We start from the raw sequence: 18,389 nt of genomic DNA, 5'->3' as shown, positions 1-18,389 counted from the left end.
AACCCTGTATAACCAAAGTAAATAGACTGTGGCTCTTCTCCACAGTTTCATCTCCTAATTTAGCACTCAGAAATGTGTTCAATTAAAAAGTTATTTATATAAACATTTATAGTCTAACTTTTACAGTGAGAATATTTATATTCTGAGCTCTTATATTGATTTTAAGCATTTTTTCTTTCAGGGTGAGATTGCCTCTGTTCAAAGAAACAGTAACGTACCGGGAATACACAAGGTGTTCAAGACCACACCATTCACCCAGACTAAGCAAAGTTTTCACCTAAAAGGAATAAAGAATAAACATGGCAGAATTTACAGGTTACAAAGAAACCTCAAATCGGCACCTACGATTCAAGTTGCAAAGTCTCAGTCGCCGCCTTGATGAACTGGAGGAAGCAACCAAAAATCTGCAGAAAGCAGAGGATGAGCTGCTTGACCTCCAAGACAAAGTTATCCAGGCAGAAGGCAGCAACTCCAGCATGCTGGCTGACGTTGAAGCCCTGCGGAAAAGAGTGCTGAAGATCGAAGGCAAGGATGAAGAAATTAGGAAGGCTGAAGAGCTTTGCCAGTTAATGAAAGAAAAACTTGAAGAGGAAGAGAGCCTTACCCGAGAGCTGAAGTCAGAAATTGAACACCTTCAGAGGAGAATGGCAGAGCTGGAGAAGCTGGAGGAGGCCTTTGGCAGGAGCAAGAATGACTGTACACAGCTGTGTCTTAGCCTCAACGAAGAAAAGAACTTGACCAAAAAGATATCTACAGAACTAGAAATACTTAGAGTGAAAGTGAAAGAACTGGAAGCATCTGAGGACAGGCTGGATAAAACTGAGCAGAGCTTAACGAGTGAGTTAGAAAAACTGAAATCCTTAGCGCTGAGCTTTATCACTGAAAGAAAACATTTTAATGAAAGAGAAAAGCAGAATGAAAAAATAATCCAGGAGCTAACACAGAAACTAGAACAAAACAATAAACTAAATAGAGTAGATCAAACTAGAAATGCATCCAACCTGCTAGAAAGGTCATCAAATAATCTCCTGGACAGAAATGATTTGAGGATTGAAGATGACTTGACTTCTGCATTGCCCTCTAAGGAGACCAGGAGGAAGGGAAGTCTGGATTACCTGAAACATGTAGAAAATGAAACCAGGAATAAATCAGAAAACCAAAAGAATAAAAATCAGGAAGACAACAAAGTGAAAGATCTCACTCAAGAAATTGAGAAACTTAAAACTCAGATCAAACGTTTTGAATCTTTGGAAGAAGAACTTAAAAAAATGAGAGCCAAAAACAATGACCTGCAAGACAGTTACTTGAGCGAACAGAATAAAAACAAACTCTTAACAGGTCAGCTAGAAGAAATAAAAATGCAAATAAAGAAACAGAAAGATATGGAGAATGGAGAGGTCGAAAATGAAGATACAAGCTTTTCTAGCAGGGGAAAACCCGACAGACCTAAATACAGAGGTGTCACAGCTGATCTGGCAGCTGCCAAGCACAAGCCAAGGGAGCTCTCACCGCAGCAGCGCCGGGAAAGAGCAAGGAACAGAGATTTCTCTGCCAGTAACGACAGCTACAGCCATGGTGGTAAGCAGGTACCCAGTCCGAGCTTAATGAACAGAAAAGCAGGAAAAGCATCTGGTGCATCTGCCCTTTCAGACACTGCAGTGACAGATACAAGAAGACTGGAAGAGAAGTCTTTAGTTTCCACTTTTTCTTCTGGTCAGAAGGAAGGCTGCATCACGCAGAGTGAGGGGAAGAGATCAAAAGAGCAGCCGTCTGTCCTCAGCCGATATCCTCCTGCTGCACAGGAGCAGAAATCTTGGAAAACACCTTCCAAACCTGTTGGTGACACAGGCCTGAGATCCAAGGCTGAAAAGCCATCTCAGGTGCCCCGTGGCAGCTGCCAAACCGGTGCTGACGCACGGGATGAAAAGTCAAGCAAAGGAGAATCAGTGGCTTCTTTGGCTGAGAAGCTGAAAACAAGTCAGGGCGACGTCAGTGCCTGTGCAGGGGACGTGCTGCTCGCCAGGGGTAATCACGCCTCTTCCAACGGCACAGCTTCAGCGTACCGGTACCACCTCTCCTCCCATGCGGCGGCATCAGAGCCCACTGGCTCTAAAGCAGAAGCAGTGAATGCTTCTGCCGCATCACACAGACAGCCCTCCGAGGGGAGGGCTAAAAGAGCAATAATCTCCCACGAAAAAGAATTTGCAGACGTGTCACTTGAAAGCGCGAAGCCTTCAACACTAACTAAGTGTTCCCATCGCTCCAGGAGTCAGGAGGACATTCTGCAGATTCTCACAGGTCTTGATAAAGAAGACACGGAGCAGTCTTCAACTTCAGCAATGGATCATGTAAATGCTGGCTTAAAAACGGACTCCAAAGCCATCCAGAGTAATCAGGAAAAACTTAATTCAGATGAAGAATCGGGAAGAAGCAAAAAAACAACCACTCAGTCAGATTTTGAGACAAGAAAGAAAGTCAGTTCCAAGCAGTTCTCCAATTCCAAGGGGGTTTTTAGAGCATCACTTTTCGAAAATGACAAAAACACTGTAAATGATGAAGACTCCACCAAGTGTATAAAAGCATCAGATGCCAGCACTGGAGGATTGAAATCCAGAAGGTCGTTCAGCCCGAGAGAAGCTCTGAGATCAAAAGCTGTCATTAAACCTGCAATCGTTGAAAAGGATATGAAGGCAGTCATGGGAGGGACTGTTTGTGAGGCAGAGTCAGAAAAACAGAAGTCTGTTTTTAAAATGGTAACAAATAAAATGACAAGCAGCATCACAATCTTCCCTTCTGAGCCAACAGCTCCAAGGACCAGTGCAGATACAGCAGCAAAAGAAAGGCATGTTACCACCAGCAACATCAGAGTTGCTCCAAATGAGCCTTCACCAACAACAAACAATCTCCCCACACCCCTCGAGATATCGATTAATAAAAGTGCTCTGAAATTGTCTGAGACTGACAGAATTGGAGAGGCAGCACCGAGAAGTAAAGCAGAAACAGTGGTCTCCAGAAGCAGCATTGTGATAAAGACTTCTGAACTCACAGAGAAGAACACTGAGCCACTCTTGGAGTCAGTCAGCTGGAAGAGCCATGGCTCTTCGGATGCAGCTTCATCTGAAACAAAACATGTCACTGTGAGAAGTTCCTGGAGGACAAGGCAGGGCTTACATTGCTTGGAGGACTCTCAAACCAAAGCGGAGAAAAGTGCAGCTTCCACTACTACAAACATGTGTAGGTCCTCAGCGGACCTCTCAGAAACGGAAGGGAACAGTGCAAGAACAAATTCCCTGGAGCAGACCTCAGCAAGGACCAGTGCCGCAGCTAATTCCTGGAGTGCACCTGAACTGGGGTCCCGAAGGACCAAAAGTAACCTAAGTGCATCTGAACTGCTAACGCGCAGGACCTACGCAAGTGATCCGACGGCAGCTTCTGCTTGGCAGCGGACCATGCTAGCCGTGAGTATCCTACGTTAAACACTCTTGTCTGTCAGTTCATGACTTTTTCCAAGTTGCCTGTTCGTTGTGGGGTGCCTGATTTGAAATTCTTACGGCTTATTTCCCGAAATGCTGCCCTCTCCCAGCTCCTGCTGTTTTCAGTGGAGCATCTCATGTACAACGTACACAGTTTAGACTTCTTGAAATTAGATCCATGTGCTTGGGTCTTGTGATGCCATATGAATAACTGTATAGTAGCATTTGGTCTTGCCAAGATTGGAGAAGACATAGTCACAGTTTATGTAGGAGGACATGGTATGCTTTTTGGAGTGGCTTTGCATGGCAGTGTCAACTTGGAGTAGTAATAAAAACACGATGGAAATGAGCAGATTTTGACAGGGCCCTGCCTCAGGTAGAGCTGTGGCTCTAATGGCAGCTGTAGAGATACAGTTCCTTTGGTCAGAGCTGCATGGTTTCCCATGTGAAACCAGAGCCCAGGCTTCTCCTGAACACAAGTGGTGGCTGGTTACACAGGGCTGCTCCCTCCTGTATGGCACCTGAGAAGAAGCAAGAGCCATGGGGATGGCTGTGCTCTTTTCCTGTTCCTTTGGAGTGTACCAGCGAGGGGAGTCCCTCAAAGCAGTGCTGGCACACGCAGACAGTTGGTCTGATGAGCCGTACTTGCCACCGGAGCTGCAGGCTCCAGCATATTTCAGACGAGCTCACTGGCACCAAGTGCCCTGCCAGTGCCAGTCTGTTGAACCACATGCCAGTTCTTGCTGCAGCTCCTGCCTCTGCTCTTGACTCAGAGCTGCTCCAAGCAGCTGCTGCTGCTGGCCATCTCCAGGAGGAGCCCAGCTGAGTAATCTTGACAGGGCTGATGGCAGAGGGGACTGATTCCTAACTAAATGGCTCTGGCAGTGACAAAGATGAAGTGGTGAAGATGTGAAAGGAGTTTTCCTTTTGCAAAACTTCTCTTCCACTTCTCTGGCAATGAGAAGCACAGAAGAATTTTCAGCGTTGCTTTGCAGAGTCTATTGCCCGGTGTTAGGAAGTGCAGGCTGGCCTTCCAGCTGCTTTGAGCCACTGAGAGTACATCAGGGACCTGAGGCATGATGTCTGCCATTCATCAGCACCAGGGAGCAACATTAATTCCCTGGATTGAAGCGAATACCCAGGAATGGCAGTGCCCAGACACTGTGCTTGAAGCAGGCTGGCAGCTAAAGTACCATGTGGCCACTCACTCACTCCTTCCCCCTCGGTGGGATGGGGAGGAGGATTGGAAGAAAAAGGGGAGGATTGGAAGAAAAAGGTAAAACTCGTAGGGTGGGATAAGGAAAGTTTAATAGGACAGCACAAGGAGAGAAGAAATAATAACAACAATAGTATCAATAAAAGAACATACAAAGGCAATTGCTCAGCACCCAGAACCTAATGCTCCCAAGCTGTGATCCAATCCCCTCCCCGCCCCGTAACACCTCCAGTTTATCTACTCAGCATGACATCATATGATATCGAATATCTCCTTGGCTAGTTTGGGTCAGCTGTCCTGGCTGTGTCCCCTCCCAGCATCTTGTGAAAATTAACTATCCCAGATGAACCCAGGACACAGGTGATGGAAATCATCGGGACAATGGGGTGTCCCAACTGTAGGGTGGGAGATTCCAAGCCAAGATCATCTTCACGGTCAGGATCACTGGTGGGTCACAGGCAGCCTGAGTTCTCTTTCATGAAGCCAGGCAGAACTGACATGACTGAGGTTGTCCTTTTGCATAATGGCAGTTCATGTGCTTGGAAAATGAGATCCATCCCTGGGCCTCCCTTTATCCCAGGTGCTTGAGTTCACAGCACCCACAACCTTGAGTCTTGCAGCTAAAGAGGTCTCTACCTGCAGCTGGGCTCAGTCATGGAGTCCTAACGAGTGAGCATCTTTCCCATCTTCCCCTAGCAGCCCACCCAGGGCTGAGTGTAGCTCTGCAAGAGCATTCTGTAGGTGGTCTCAAGGTCATTGTCAGCTCAAATTTGCTAGCAGTGTGGTGCACCTACAACAGCAGCTGAAGTGTACCTGACAGAGCATCCTGGCCTCTGTGTGGTCATCCTGGATATCCCTGGTGAATGAGCTGGCTTCCAGCCTTGCCAGTGCCTGCAGTGACAAGCAGTTAGGAAACGATCGTGTGGTTAGTTCACACAGGGCTGCTGAATATTGAGTTTGGTATCTCTCCGCATCATACTTTAAAATAAAATCACCCTGACACCAGTAGTCACAAATCTGAATTCAAATCCGAATCAATTAATTAGGTATATTTTTAGCTTGTAATCAAGGAGCACGAAACTCCCCTGAAAGACTGCAGACACACAGATACGCCAAATTTCATATATTTGGGCAGCTCAAATTATTGCATATGCTGTTGGAAAAAAAACCACAACAAATATCTGCTTTTGAAAGCTGTCTTCAGGCTTATAATGTGCCTCATACCACAGGCAGTCTGTTTCTGCTGGGACTGGTGTTTCAGTTAAAGATGGAGCTACTTCTCTGGCAGAAGGCTTGGCGCTGCTCGAGTGCTAACGTTGCACATTGAGCTTTCCTGTGAAGGCATCACTGTCACCGCTTCCCAGCTCCACTACCCAAAGTGTGAACTTTGAATCCTGTTTCGGAAACACCTGTAAATAATTCTTGCAAGGGGGTGCCAAGGCACAAGGTGTAAATTCAGCCTTCCATTTCTGTGCTGCTCGTGGAGGCACATGTCCCTGATGAAGCTGCAGGAGGTATGGGCAGCTCTCAGCATTGCTTGTGCTACAGAAGCAGCAGCTCCTGGAGTGCTGGAGACCCGGAGAGCAGTAGGTGCTGCTGGATGGCTGCTGCAGCCTGAGCTCCCTCTGGTGCCCGCAGCCAGCCTTTCTCGGGCTCCTGGGAAAGACCTGAGGAGATGCAAGACCTCAAGCAGTCATTCTGTTGGCCTTTGTGTTTCAGGTAGTGAAGTTGGTGTTTTTCTGGTGTGATGTTTGCTGAAAATTTGCACTGCCCAAATTAGTCCCAAGGCACCGGCAGGCAGCAAGCAGCAATGCAAGACGGATGCACTCAATGTGTTTTTCTCGTGGCTGTGACATTGGTGTGACTGGAGCTGGGCTGTGTGCTGCATAAATTAGGTAAAAACTGAAAGGCAGGCATTCTGTGAGTGAAGCTGTGTGTACCTTCTTATGGTGGGCAGGTCTCATGGAAAAGTCATCCCTGCCAGTAGCCAGGGATGTGCTGCCTCTCGCCCCTTCTCTTCTCTGCTTAGGGACTGACAGAAAGTTCATCCATCACCATTCCCCCCTTGCTGACTTCACACAAGCTTCTGCTTAAGCAGCCAGCCATGCCGCACGGCTGTGCTTTCATCTTTCCTTGGAAAGGAAACCTCAGTGACTTTGTCCAAGGGTTCTGTTCTTATTCTGGCCTATGCAAATGCTGGGGGAGGGTCACAGTCTGTTCAGAGCAGCTTCACAGGTGCTTGTCAGTGACCAGCTGCTTGTCCTCTGGGGTGCCATCACCTGCGGCGGTGCCATGGTGCATGCTGAGCTCCACACAGACCCAGCTCCAGGGTGGTACCAGAAGGTGCCACATGGGGGATAGCCAGCCTGATGGCCCTGGCTCAGCTCGTTACCTATGAAACTCTTTGAGACTAGCATATCTGGGTTGATAGTCTTAAATTCATGCTGCCTGACAGCAGAGATGGGACTGACACTGTCAGATGCTCAAAGGAATAGAGCACCTGTATGCTCACCCCATGCCCTCATCTCTAAAGACAACTACTGTATCAGAAATACAGAGGTGTCCATCCCTTGCTAAATTGTCCAGCTCCATCAAGATGACTGCCATTCATTAAATTAGAATTATCACCTCACTTTTATGAGCAGCCTGGCCCACCATGGCTATCTCTGGCCCATGGTTGGTTGGAGGTCCTTGTGGGACCTGTGCCTGTGTTGTGCCTGTTCACAGAGGTGCTGCTGCTGCTTATGTCTCACATCTCATGTAGGGTTTGGATCACCACGGGGAGGTCAGGTCCAGTGTTTGCTCAGTGACATCCACAGTGGGGCCAGCTCAGAGCAGACGTTTGCCCATCCAGATGTCACAGTTTCTTTCTGAGAGCACATCAAAGCCCGGTGTCCATCTCAGAGATGCTTTTCTGCCTCCCTTCCCTGCTCTCTCTTTTGCCACAGGGCAGGGACCAAATTTGCTCCACCAGAGCCCGCAGGCCCTTCCCAGGGCGGTGTGCTGCATGTTTCAGCAAACACGGTGGCATCCCCAAAGTAAGAGCTGATACAGCCTCAGTAGTGCAGCGCAGCTGTTGCACTTTGCCCAGCAGCTAATTATGTTACTGCAATTTTAATTTCAACATTGTAATGATTTGGTTTGTTACATGATGGTGCCTTACAGTGTGCTGGAACTTGTGGATAAGGCGAGTTTCCAGCCAGCACCAGCACTACCATCTTCCCAGGGAGCTGAAGAGTGACGGGGACTCAGCCCCACGACTCACGCAGAGTGCAGCCTCGGGAAAAGCCATGGGTGGCCCTGCCAGCCCTGAGGCAGGCTGTAGGCATCTGAATCCCATCAATGTCTCTGCAGACATTCAGGAAAACATTAGTGAGTTTAAAAGTGCCATTTGTGTGCCTATAGCAGGAAAACAGCGTAGGACACTCCTACGTCACGTTGTCATTGCCAGGAAAATGGGAGATTCAGTTTGCTGGCCACTCCCACCTATTTTATTTAAAGCTCAGAGTTAATACTTCTAAAAAACTGCGTCAGTCACTAAACTTTGGGATTTTCTGCCGATAGTGCCTTGTGGATACAAGCACTCTGGGCTGAGCACAGACTTGTGCACAGGTTACTCAGGTGAACAGAAGACTCCACACTGTAATTTAGGTTAAAATCACTGTATGTTTTTTAAAAAAATAATCTTTATGAAGTAGCACATAAATGAGGACATGTCAGAGCTGGCCTGGTGGCCGGAGTCCCTCGCCAAAGGGTCTCAAGCCAGCACCTTGCACTGCAAACCCAGGACGAGAATCCCAGTGCTATTCCAGACCCCTTCACAGTCCTCGAGTCCCAACCTGCTTTATTTTCCTTCACACAGGATGAAAGCAAAGATTTTGTGCCTAGTTCCAGAAGAAGACAATATGGCTCTTCTGAGTACCTCTCACAGGTTGACCCACCAGGGAAGAGGCCACCCATCAAGCTGGAGCCACAGGGCCCTGAACCCAGCCCCCGCACACCACTGGGTCTCCAAGTGGAGGAGCAGGTATGTGACCATCTGCAAAAGAGAGTTACAAGGCAAGAAGCCAATATATAAACTGACCTCCCAGTGACATAACTTAGAGAACTTGTCCAAAATTAATGTAAACCTGTTAATTAAAGAAATCCAGTCTTAAATCAGCACTGCTCAGAGGTGGAGTGTCTACTGTATTGCCTCAGTAAATTATATTACTCATTTCCCATACCGGTAAAAAAGCACTGCTTTTTATTTTTCTGTTCTAAACTTGTTTCAGCTAACTTTGTGGCTAAAAACATTCTCCAGGGAATAAGAGACACTGCATCTAGTCATCCTCTGGCATACATTGGACAGTCAGGGATGGAAAGAAAACATTTGGCAAGACAAAATCAGAGCCCCTGACTCATCTGCTTCGTCTGGCTGCTGCACTACTTAGGGTGCTTGTCTGCTGATACATACCTGCTGCTCTGCCACCTAAAACATATTTTTCTGGACACATAAAGAAGCAGAAAATGGCCTGCATTATAGTGACTTATTGCCTGCAATACAAAAACCCATATATTCCAGCCTCTTCACAGGGGGCTCCATTTAGAGGAGACAGGGGTCCAGGCAGACTCTAATTCCTAGGTGCACAGCCATGCTTGTGTCTGTGCAAAAGACTTTTCTCTCCTGGCATTCCCTCTTTGCCAGTGCAGCTGCCCAGAGCAAACTGCATCGTTCCATTTATGGATCACCCACAGCAGGTTTGATGACCTCAAACCTGTTGTCAGTGTATCCTACGGGACGTGCACAGGAGTTGCTGAGTGTTGATGTGAGAGCAGCAGGATGCAGCAAGGCAGCTGAGCCCCACTGACTCACACCTCTTGGTGAAGTTGCACGAAATCAAGAGCCCAGAGGGACATGGTCCCAAGGGGGCATTTAGAGACAGGTGATGTTTGCAGTTGAAAGCAGTGAACTGACGCTGTTCCTCTTGGTAGCTGAGGAAAGGGACACCACAGTGATGCTCTGTGTAGTCACTGGGAGGTGTTACCCACAGTGACGTTCATCTGAGGCTGTGCTTTGCTTCCTTTGTCTGCACAGACTTGGTCAGCAGCAAATAAAAGCTTAGGTAAAGTCAGGTCCCTGTAACAGACACACCATCATTTGGATCTTCTGCCTTGCCCAGGCCTCCACCGACTGTAACAGGGGCCTGAACACGTTGCACGTGGAGATGTGCTCCGACATTAGATCAGCTCCATCTCTGTGCTGTCAGGTGTTGTGCATCTCACGTGCCAAATCAGCGTGCCGGGTGTACAAGTGGGTGCGGGGTACACTACGGCATAAAACCAGGGAATAGGCTCTGCCCGTGTGGGGCAGGGCCAGGTCATTCTGCTTGGAGCTTACTCCACTGTAAATGCTGCCAGAGCCTGTATCTTCCAAACTGATCCTGCCCACTGCCCTCCCCTGCCTCACCATCAGGTTAGGATCCTGATGGGCTTTGGGATGGCTGCAGGTCCTGGCCAGTCTGTGACGCTGCGGTGTTGTCTCTTACAGGGTGCTTCCCGGGCCTGCCGGACAACGTCTCGGAGATGAGTTGTATTTCCCTCCACTCAATGAACACATTGCACAGTGGAGCAGGGGCAGGATAGTTCCACGCTCCTGGGCGTCACACCTGTTTGTAACCTCTCCAGAGGCTTCAGTTCGCCTGAAACCAGTTTTCTAATGCAATTTGCAAAGTACAGGAGCTTTACCAGCAAGTTCTTTTTCGCCACTGCTGAAGAGGCAGCTGCAGAGCCTTTGCTCAGGGGACTCCCACTTCTCCTCTCTGTACCTGCAATCTTCATCTTCTCCACAGGAGGACAGGTCTGTCTCCATATGGAAACCTTGACTGCATAGCCATTCTGAATGATGATACTCCCTGGACAAGAGAGAACTTCTTGTTAATCACTTGCATTTAGACAAGATCCCAGAAGTATCCCTGTGACTACAGTCCAGCAGCCCATGACAACTGTCCTACATGGCTCCACAACTGAAAGCTTCAGTTCCTAGGGAGAGTTTGCATTCTCCTCATACACCCTTGTTGGCTTGGGTTGTGGTCACCTCAGTACCTGTGTTGCCAGCACCCTCTGTGGCTAGGCAGGAGGAAACCATTTGCTACTGGTTGCTTTACACATTAAGAAAGAAGAAGAGCAGAAAACGTTCAGAAGCAGTTTCTTCTCTATTGTTGTCAGTCCATGCAACAAGCCTTGCATGACCTACTCATCTCATCACCAGCTGAGATCTTGCACCAAGAAGTCATCTGCTGAGCCAAACCAAGAGCAGTTCACACAGCAGTGAAACTTCCTCCTGACTTGGACTGGGATGCTTTTTTACCTGAAGCTTTATGTCCATCTGACTGCAGGCAACAACTCTGCTGCTTGTTCTCATTAGTTGAGCTCTAAGGGAAAAAGATACAAGTGCTTTTCCTTGCAGACAGGCGGAATGTCCTTGTTCCTTCCAAGAAGAGGGTGGGCACAGCAGGATTGGACCCTAAGCTGAGCTCCAGTACAGCTACCTAGGCAGCCTTGGTCTGTGCTCCTCTTCAGGACCACCCCACCCACTGTGTCTGGGACCCAGGTATGGTCAGAGACAGCTTCAAATACAGAGGTACGTTTTCCTGTCAGTGCCCAGCAGCCACCGAGTGCAGATGGCATTGCTGTCGGGGAGACACTGACCCCACAGCTCAAAGAGGTGCTCACGTGTTGGAACAGCATCTGCCCTGAGCAAGGTGATTGCATCTGGCTCACACACTCGGAGCTCTGCCAGTCCTTCCTTTACATCCCACCACCTCGCTGCAGGGCTGGACCACAGTCCTCTTGTCCTGTACACAACCACCACTGACCTCCCCCAGTGCTTTCTCCTGTCTGTTGGAAACAGATGCCCCTCTCTGCAGAGGGACAAGAACAGAGCTGCAGAAGGGAAACAGTCCCTTACCTGTTTTGGAGGTGCTGTGGGAACAGCTGTGACCCAGCAGCTCCCATGTCTGAGTTGCATCCCGTGGTCATTCCCACATCTCACCTTCCAGACAAGCAGCTCCCACAGCTGTCCATACATGCACACCTATATGCCGTATCGCCGCTCTGTCCCTTGGAATTATATGCCTCAATTCTGAGGCAAATGAATCAGAAAAGCAGGGCTGGTTGGCAAATAGCTATGAAAACATTTATATAAAAAAGGAAAGTGTTTCAATTACGTGATTATTTTTTTTTCCTTTAATAAAGATTGTTTGGAGGAAGGGAAAAACTATTTTTGAAAAAAAGTGTTTCCTTTTGCAATTTTTAGATGGTTTTCCAAAGCTGTATTTTTAACCCTTCATTTATTCTTTTGTATTTCATGACATGTATAAGTGTCAAGTTGCGTAACAAGACAAAAGGATAATATGTTTTTAAATTAGTACTGTGGCAGCTCTAATAATCTTAAATTATATTAAAATAAGTATCAACTGCTAGCTCTCACCATTTCATGACATGGCAGTGCTAGCAGAGAACGGGCTAACTATATCATCAAGTATAACGGGCAAAAAATTTAAACTCAAAATCCTAATTAAAAGTGAAAGTAACTGAAATTCTGAAGTTAAATTCAGATTTCTGAAATGCTGCCCACTGCCCCATGTTTATCAAGAAGTATTGCAAATTAGTGCCTATTTTGCAACCTGAAACCACAATGGATTTCTTTTTTTCTTCATGAGCCTGTGAAATTGCAATACCCACCCTGAGCACCCTGCTTTGCGCAGAGGTTCTGGCAGGACCACCCCCCCCAGACAAGACATAACTGAGATTGCTTGTCTGACCAGCATCAGCTGCCTTTGCCTCACCACGCAGTCTGGCAGGGCTGCTGCACGACCCGCAGCCTGCCCAGCAGCGCCACTCTCAGCGCTGCCCTCACAGAGCTGCCTTGCCAGCCTCTGCCAGGCTCGGGATGACACATTCTGACGCTTTGCCGCTTATTTTCATGCTAAAGGAAAATATTCCCTTCAAAACTGAATATGCTGCCTCAGGTCCTCTTCTGTCCGTTGCATGGGAGACACTGCTGCAAAAACCCCTCTGAGCCAGTGCGGCTGCTCTGCAGCGAGCGGCCCAGATGCCTCCTGCAGTGCAGTACCTGCTCACTGAGCCCAGGAGTTTGCATATTGGAGGCATGTTGGCATGGACCTGTGTCTTCAGCCAGCACAGGAATTATTTACCTCTGTTTACATTCCCAAACCTGCTGCTAAGCAGCTCTTCAGCCATACAATACATACCTAGTTACAGTCACTGTGGGAGAACCGCTGCCGACGACCTGCCTGGCATGCAGCTCAGTCTCACGGAGAAGCAGCACGTTCAGGAGGGCCTCCTCCCTGCCCAGTGTCACTGCTGCCCAGGACATGTTTGCCAAACAGCTGACCAGCACATCTACACTGAAGAGGACAAGGGTCACTTTGAGCAGTGACTGTATGGCTTTCCTTCCAGTGATGAGCTCAGGACAGTGATCACGTCCCACAGGACACTTGGGTGCCCATACACATCCATGGATCCAGCTTAGCATGGTTCTTCCAAGGCTCCTTCCAAGGGAACTGGTTTCAGTGCTGGCCAGGAAAGCTCTGCATCCCTATGACACGATGTGGTGGGTGACACCACAGGCTTCCCTCTACCTACCCACAACACTCTTGCTTACCCATCAGCTTTTCAACCCCATGGCTCACCCCAGTAACACAACCCCATGCCTGAAGTACAAGGGAAGAACCACCAGCAGCAACAGCCGTTGGTTTTCCCCTTCTGTCAGCCAGGACCAGGCTTTTTCTTAGCCACGGGCAACCGGAGGGGTTCACTCTGCTGTTCGGCCAGCTCAGCATACAGCAGGAGCTCCAGCTAATGATCCAGCAACGCTGCTCTTCTGGCACTATGCTCTCCTCAGGTGCTTCTCACAGGTGATGTCTCTCCTTTCTCCAGCTGCCTCAGTCGTTTGTTCAATATTTTACAGCACATACACACCTTGAACTCTTGCTCTGGACTTGGTTTCACTGCTTGTAAATAATGAACACAGATGTCACCCAGTAACTCCAGTCTGGGTTGGATTTACGACAACCGAGATTAAATCTGAGAAAGAAAACCCTCCTTAAAATGGAACGGGGCTATGCCCTCTGATCATGAGTGCAATAGGAGCTGATTGTATTAGTAAACTTATAGCAATGACTTCAGGAAATGCAATGTGTTTTACTCAAATTGCACACTTTTTTTGAACAGCTGTAAAATAGCGTATATGTGTAAATATTGCCATCGCTGAAGAAGTATTTGTAATTTTGGCATATAAATTTAACAGGCTTTTCAGCAGGCTTGATGATGCCATGAGGCTGTGCATCAAGCAGTCGGGTAATTCCAAAGTTGTAAATGTATTTGCTGTACAGAGGAAGTGTGTCAGTGCTCACTTCTCCCAAGGAAAAGGCAACGCTGTTCCCTTTTGGCGAGCCAGTGGTTCCACAGAATGGCTGGCACCAGCCAGGGGCCAGCAGCTTGTGCTTCACGGAGCAGCTTCCTTTGTGTCCAGAAACACCACTGCAGCACGCGGGGCAGCGCCTCTCCTGCGGCTCAGGTCGCACGGAGGGGCGACAGCTTCACCGTGCAACCATCAGTGCCACACGTCGTCGAACCGCGACCCACTGGACACAGCCGAGGGGAGACCAGCAGTCCTGCAGGTGGAACCTCCAGGAAAGGAAAAGGGCAGGAAGCACGGAGCGAGTGGCATGCCTTTGTGCTTCAAGAGACACTTGACGAGCAATTTCTTAGCTACCAATCAAAGCAATAGTCACACTGGTATCCTAACATAGTAGACCTCATCTCTGCCACCCTTGCACATCACTGGTGCAGTCCAAGCGCTGCTCCAAGGCTGGCCTCCAGTGGACTGCTCTGTGTGTAATGAAACACGAAGCCATTGTTTGCAGATGCCTGATGGTCAGGAACATAAGGACCTGAAGGATCAGCTTGCTCGGCTGCCCAGCATCCAGTGCAGGCTCCTGCCTTGGGGAGGGTAAGGAATAGGCCACATGGAATGTATTTTTAAGATAATAAATCTATTTTTTTGTATTTGCAGACATATATTTGGGCTGGGGCAGCTTAGTTAGAAGACAAATAAAGCAAGAAATCTTTTCATACTTACAGACTCATCCAAGTTAAGCAAATTTTCCAGGGTTACAGTATTGCCTATTTCCCTAAACCAAACTTTGTGTCCAATAGAGCTATCAGCACTGTTTCACCCTCTCAAAACTCCATCTCAGCATGCTCAGTAGAGGGAAGTCAGCTCTTTCCTCCCCAGGCTGCCCATGCAGTGGATACAGATGGTGCTCACCTCCTTCCAGTTACACAGTGCTCTTAGTCTGCATGCCAAATGTAACCACACACTTTATCTGCATGTCTCCCCCGACTCAAAACTGTCAGCTCTACAGTATATAACCAATAAAAACTCTTCTCTTTTTACATGTTTGTGATGTGGTGTTTGCAGCTCTGGCTGAATCCCTGCAGTGTCCATGGCTCAGAGGTACTGATGCCCCTTAGTGAGGTGCTGAGGCAGCTCCAGTCGCTGAGTCCGACTGCCTTGGTCTGAGTTTTTTGCCTGTATCCAGGCGGATTTCGTACATCCATTCCTGGGCTGCGTTTAAGGCGTGGACAGTGCATACACACATGGCAAATCACGTTGAACATGGCCACTCTCCACTCAGACTGGATGACCTGCACTTGGCCTTGCTGAGCGGGTTGGAGGAGGAGTGTTCTTACAGAGGGAAATGAGCCACCACTTCAGCCAGCATAAATTGTAATGGAACCAAGGTCCATCGGCCATCTGGAAGCAGCTGAAGGACACAGAGGTCAGTACAAGTGGCAGGGTCTCCTTCCCAGTTCCCAACTTTTTGCAACGTGCAGGTACAGTTAGCACCTGTCGTATGCAGGACGAGCCTCTGTGACCATAACCGTGTCATCTGGAGAGAATTCAGTTGATTTGCAAGGGGCCCTGGGCACCACACTTTGTATTAGACAAAGCTTTTTCCCTCATATCTGGTTTACTCTATTTGACTGCAAGACTGGATGCATTTCCAGAAGCTCTACTAAATGGGTTACTGGTATTGACTGACATTTTTAAGAGTCATCCAAAGCTGTCACTTCAGCAGCTATTCCCGGGGTAGATCTCATTAACTAGAGGTGAAGTCCTACAAACATTCCCTCTGTTGAACACTTGACTAAGAAAACTGACTTTCGGCTTGGCTGAGACCCTTTTCTGTCCCAGCTGACACAGACAGCTATTGAAGATCACTGCAGAGGTGATTCTTCACCTCTTAGTCCTAGAGCACAAATGCTGCTGTGTCTGGCTTGCTAAGGACAGCAGAGACCTGTAAACTTGTAAGTGAAGAGTTATTGTCCATAGTTTCCACGTCTGCTCTAAGTCTCTCCTGTCATCACCTTAAGCAGGATGATCCTTTTCCTTGTGTGTGATTGAAGGCCACCTCACCAGTTCTGCATGAGGACATTGCAGTACATTACTGGTCTAATGGCCCACCTACTATTGCTGCTTAGCCATGAAACTTCTCTTTTTTTCTGAAGCCATTTTTTTACTCCGTTCTTTTTGATCAGTCACATCTACTTGCTTTGGTGGTTTTAAGTAGTCCTCATGTTGCCTACAAACCAGTGTACTCTTCTTACCCCAGCTGTGAACCTTTCTGCTTTAGTTGTACCTGAGAGAAGACTGCTGCTATAAATCATCTTTATGGGTGAGACTTTGATCCAGTCACGTTTGCTGCCTATGCCCAGATCCAGCATTGCCTCTCCTCCCGTCGGTTCCTGATCCACCACTCAGAGGTCCAAGTAGTGTCACATTTTAACCATGGCATCACGTCCAAAGCAGTATTTACCTAAGCTACAGAGGTGACAGCTCCCCTTACCTGTGTTTCCTGACCTTTCAAACTGATTTGCTCACCACCATTGCCACCACTCCAATCAGAAAAACATCCCTAATGCTCACTACCCTTGTAGCCAGGTAGGGAACGCCTGCCTGACTCTGGAGTCAGCCCCACTGATCTCTGAAAGCCTTGAGCACAACATCACTGTCACCAGCACAGGGCACGCCGTCTGCCTGCTACCCAGCTCCTCCTGTTCCCACCAACAGCCTTCCCTCCATCAGCCTCCCAGTGTTCTTACCCTTGTTAGCATCTTTATTAACGTGCTTTTTAATCCGTCACCTGCAACCCGGACTTACTTCCTTGCTTTTGGCATTTGCACAGATGGACACATAGAATTGTTTTCAAGTTCTATGCATTCAGCTGGAAGTGGAACTCTGTGTAGCTGTCGTCAGGTTATGGAAACAAGGTTTAAGGACACATTGAGCCTTCAGTCCCTAAATGCACCTTCTCTGTTACACCCCGTCCAAGTACACAGATGGCACGAGGTCTGGCACAGCAGCCACAGCTATTTCCCTTCAAAAACGCCACTGGCTACAGTGGTTGTATTTGGTACCACTTGGTGGCCCAGACACCACAGGAAAGGGAAGGTCTCTCTTCACTCTCCTCAGCTTGCTGAGGATTCAAGCCAACATGTCAGCCTCAGAACCCCCGGGTAAAGTGGGGGAGCAGGGCAGAGGGCACCCTCCTGCTGGAGCACTCCTGGCACAAGCAGGAGCACAGCTGGGTCAGGAGGAAATTAAACAAACAGATAATCCATCCTTGTTCCAGTGAAACAGCCTTCAAGTTGTTGGGGTGTGGTGACACGGTGTCTAGAAAGAGAATAACAGAGCAGAAGTCCCTTCATGAAGAGGTGTAATTAACTCTACATTGACAGGGACCAACCAATGATTTAATAAAACAGAGATCCAAACTTCTGGCCTCAGTAGACGGATCCCCAACTATAGGATATATCCAAAGCTGTTTCTGTGTGAGTGGAAAGCTGCAAGCTGGGTCTGGAACATGGTAAATGGTAAACAAGTGGTAAATGGAAACCATCTCCAGAAGGTCCTTGAACTGAATGTGTAAGTGCACTAACAATGCGTGAGGTCTGTGAGTGTGGCACATCTGTCCACACAGTAGTAAGAAAGCTTTGGATGTAGGTCCTGCAGTACCAGAACTCAAAGCCCTAATAACAGACTCAAAGGTCCTGAAACTATTGGGACACAGGGACATGGTGAGTTTCTCTAGAGAAGAGTGGCTGGAGGGAGTCCAGACACTAGTGCAGAGGAAATGTGCAAGGTGAGGTGGGATAAACGCCACCCGAAGTAGGCATCTCAAACATCATCATTCCTTCTGCAACACCTTCCATGAAACAACTCTGCACATCTTTCCTTTGGCAGTGGTCTGCAGTCTGCACTTCCCCCGTGCAGCCGAGTGCCCCTCGAATGCTTTGCTATAGTGTGAACACCCGTGACTTCTTCAGCTCAACGGCACTTCTGAATGCTTGTGAACAAGGCACTTTTGGGTTTTCTTTTTATTTGCTTTTACTTATTTATTTATATTTTATTGCTTTTTTTTTGCTATTTTTTTGCTTTTTATTTTACGAAGCATGTACTAAACCAGACATTTGCATGAGAAACTACTAAAATTATTCCGAGTATATCAGTGCAAGAGCAGGCCCGTTCATATCATTGAAGCCAGGCCAGTCTGGACCTCAGCCTTCCGTACAGATTCCTTGGGCAAGAGAGAAACATTGAAACCTACAGCTACTGTGAAAACGTGTCT

The 18,389-nt window shown here is 48.0% G+C and overlaps 1 protein-coding gene across 1 annotated transcript; it reads left to right on the top strand.

Moving 5' to 3' along the window:
• Positions 1–240: 240 nt before the first annotated feature.
• Positions 241–10,313, top strand: LUZP1 (leucine zipper protein 1). Its single transcript, XM_009991801.2, has 3 exons — positions 241–3,458; positions 8,552–8,716; positions 10,220–10,313. The coding sequence occupies exons 1-3, from the start codon at positions 300–302 to the stop codon at positions 10,256–10,258; spliced, it is 3,363 nt and encodes a 1,120-aa protein (XP_009990103.1). The 5' UTR covers positions 241–299; the 3' UTR covers positions 10,259–10,313.
• Positions 10,314–18,389: the final 8,076 nt, after the last annotated feature.

This window comes from Tauraco erythrolophus, chromosome 24 (genome assembly GCF_009769465.1).
Source record: "Tauraco erythrolophus isolate bTauEry1 chromosome 24, bTauEry1.pri, whole genome shotgun sequence".
Classification (NCBI taxonomy): Eukaryota; Metazoa; Chordata; class Aves; order Musophagiformes; family Musophagidae; genus Tauraco; species Tauraco erythrolophus.
This window is presented reverse-complemented; position numbering and strand designations above follow the sequence as displayed.

What these genes read in the sequence shown, in the direction of transcription:
- LUZP1 (XM_009991801.2), top strand. Translation starts at nt 300, where the DNA reads ATGGCAGAATTTACAGGTTACAAAGAAACCTCAAATCGGCACCTACGA. An exon ending in GGCAGCGGACCATGCTAGCC is followed by an intron (nt 3,459 to 8,551) that starts GTGAGTATCCTA and finishes TCCTTCACACAG; the next exon opens with GATGAAAGCAAAGATTTTGT. An exon ending in GTCTCCAAGTGGAGGAGCAG is followed by an intron (nt 8,717 to 10,219) that starts GTATGTGACCAT and finishes TGTCTCTTACAG; the next exon opens with GGTGCTTCCCGGGCCTGCCG.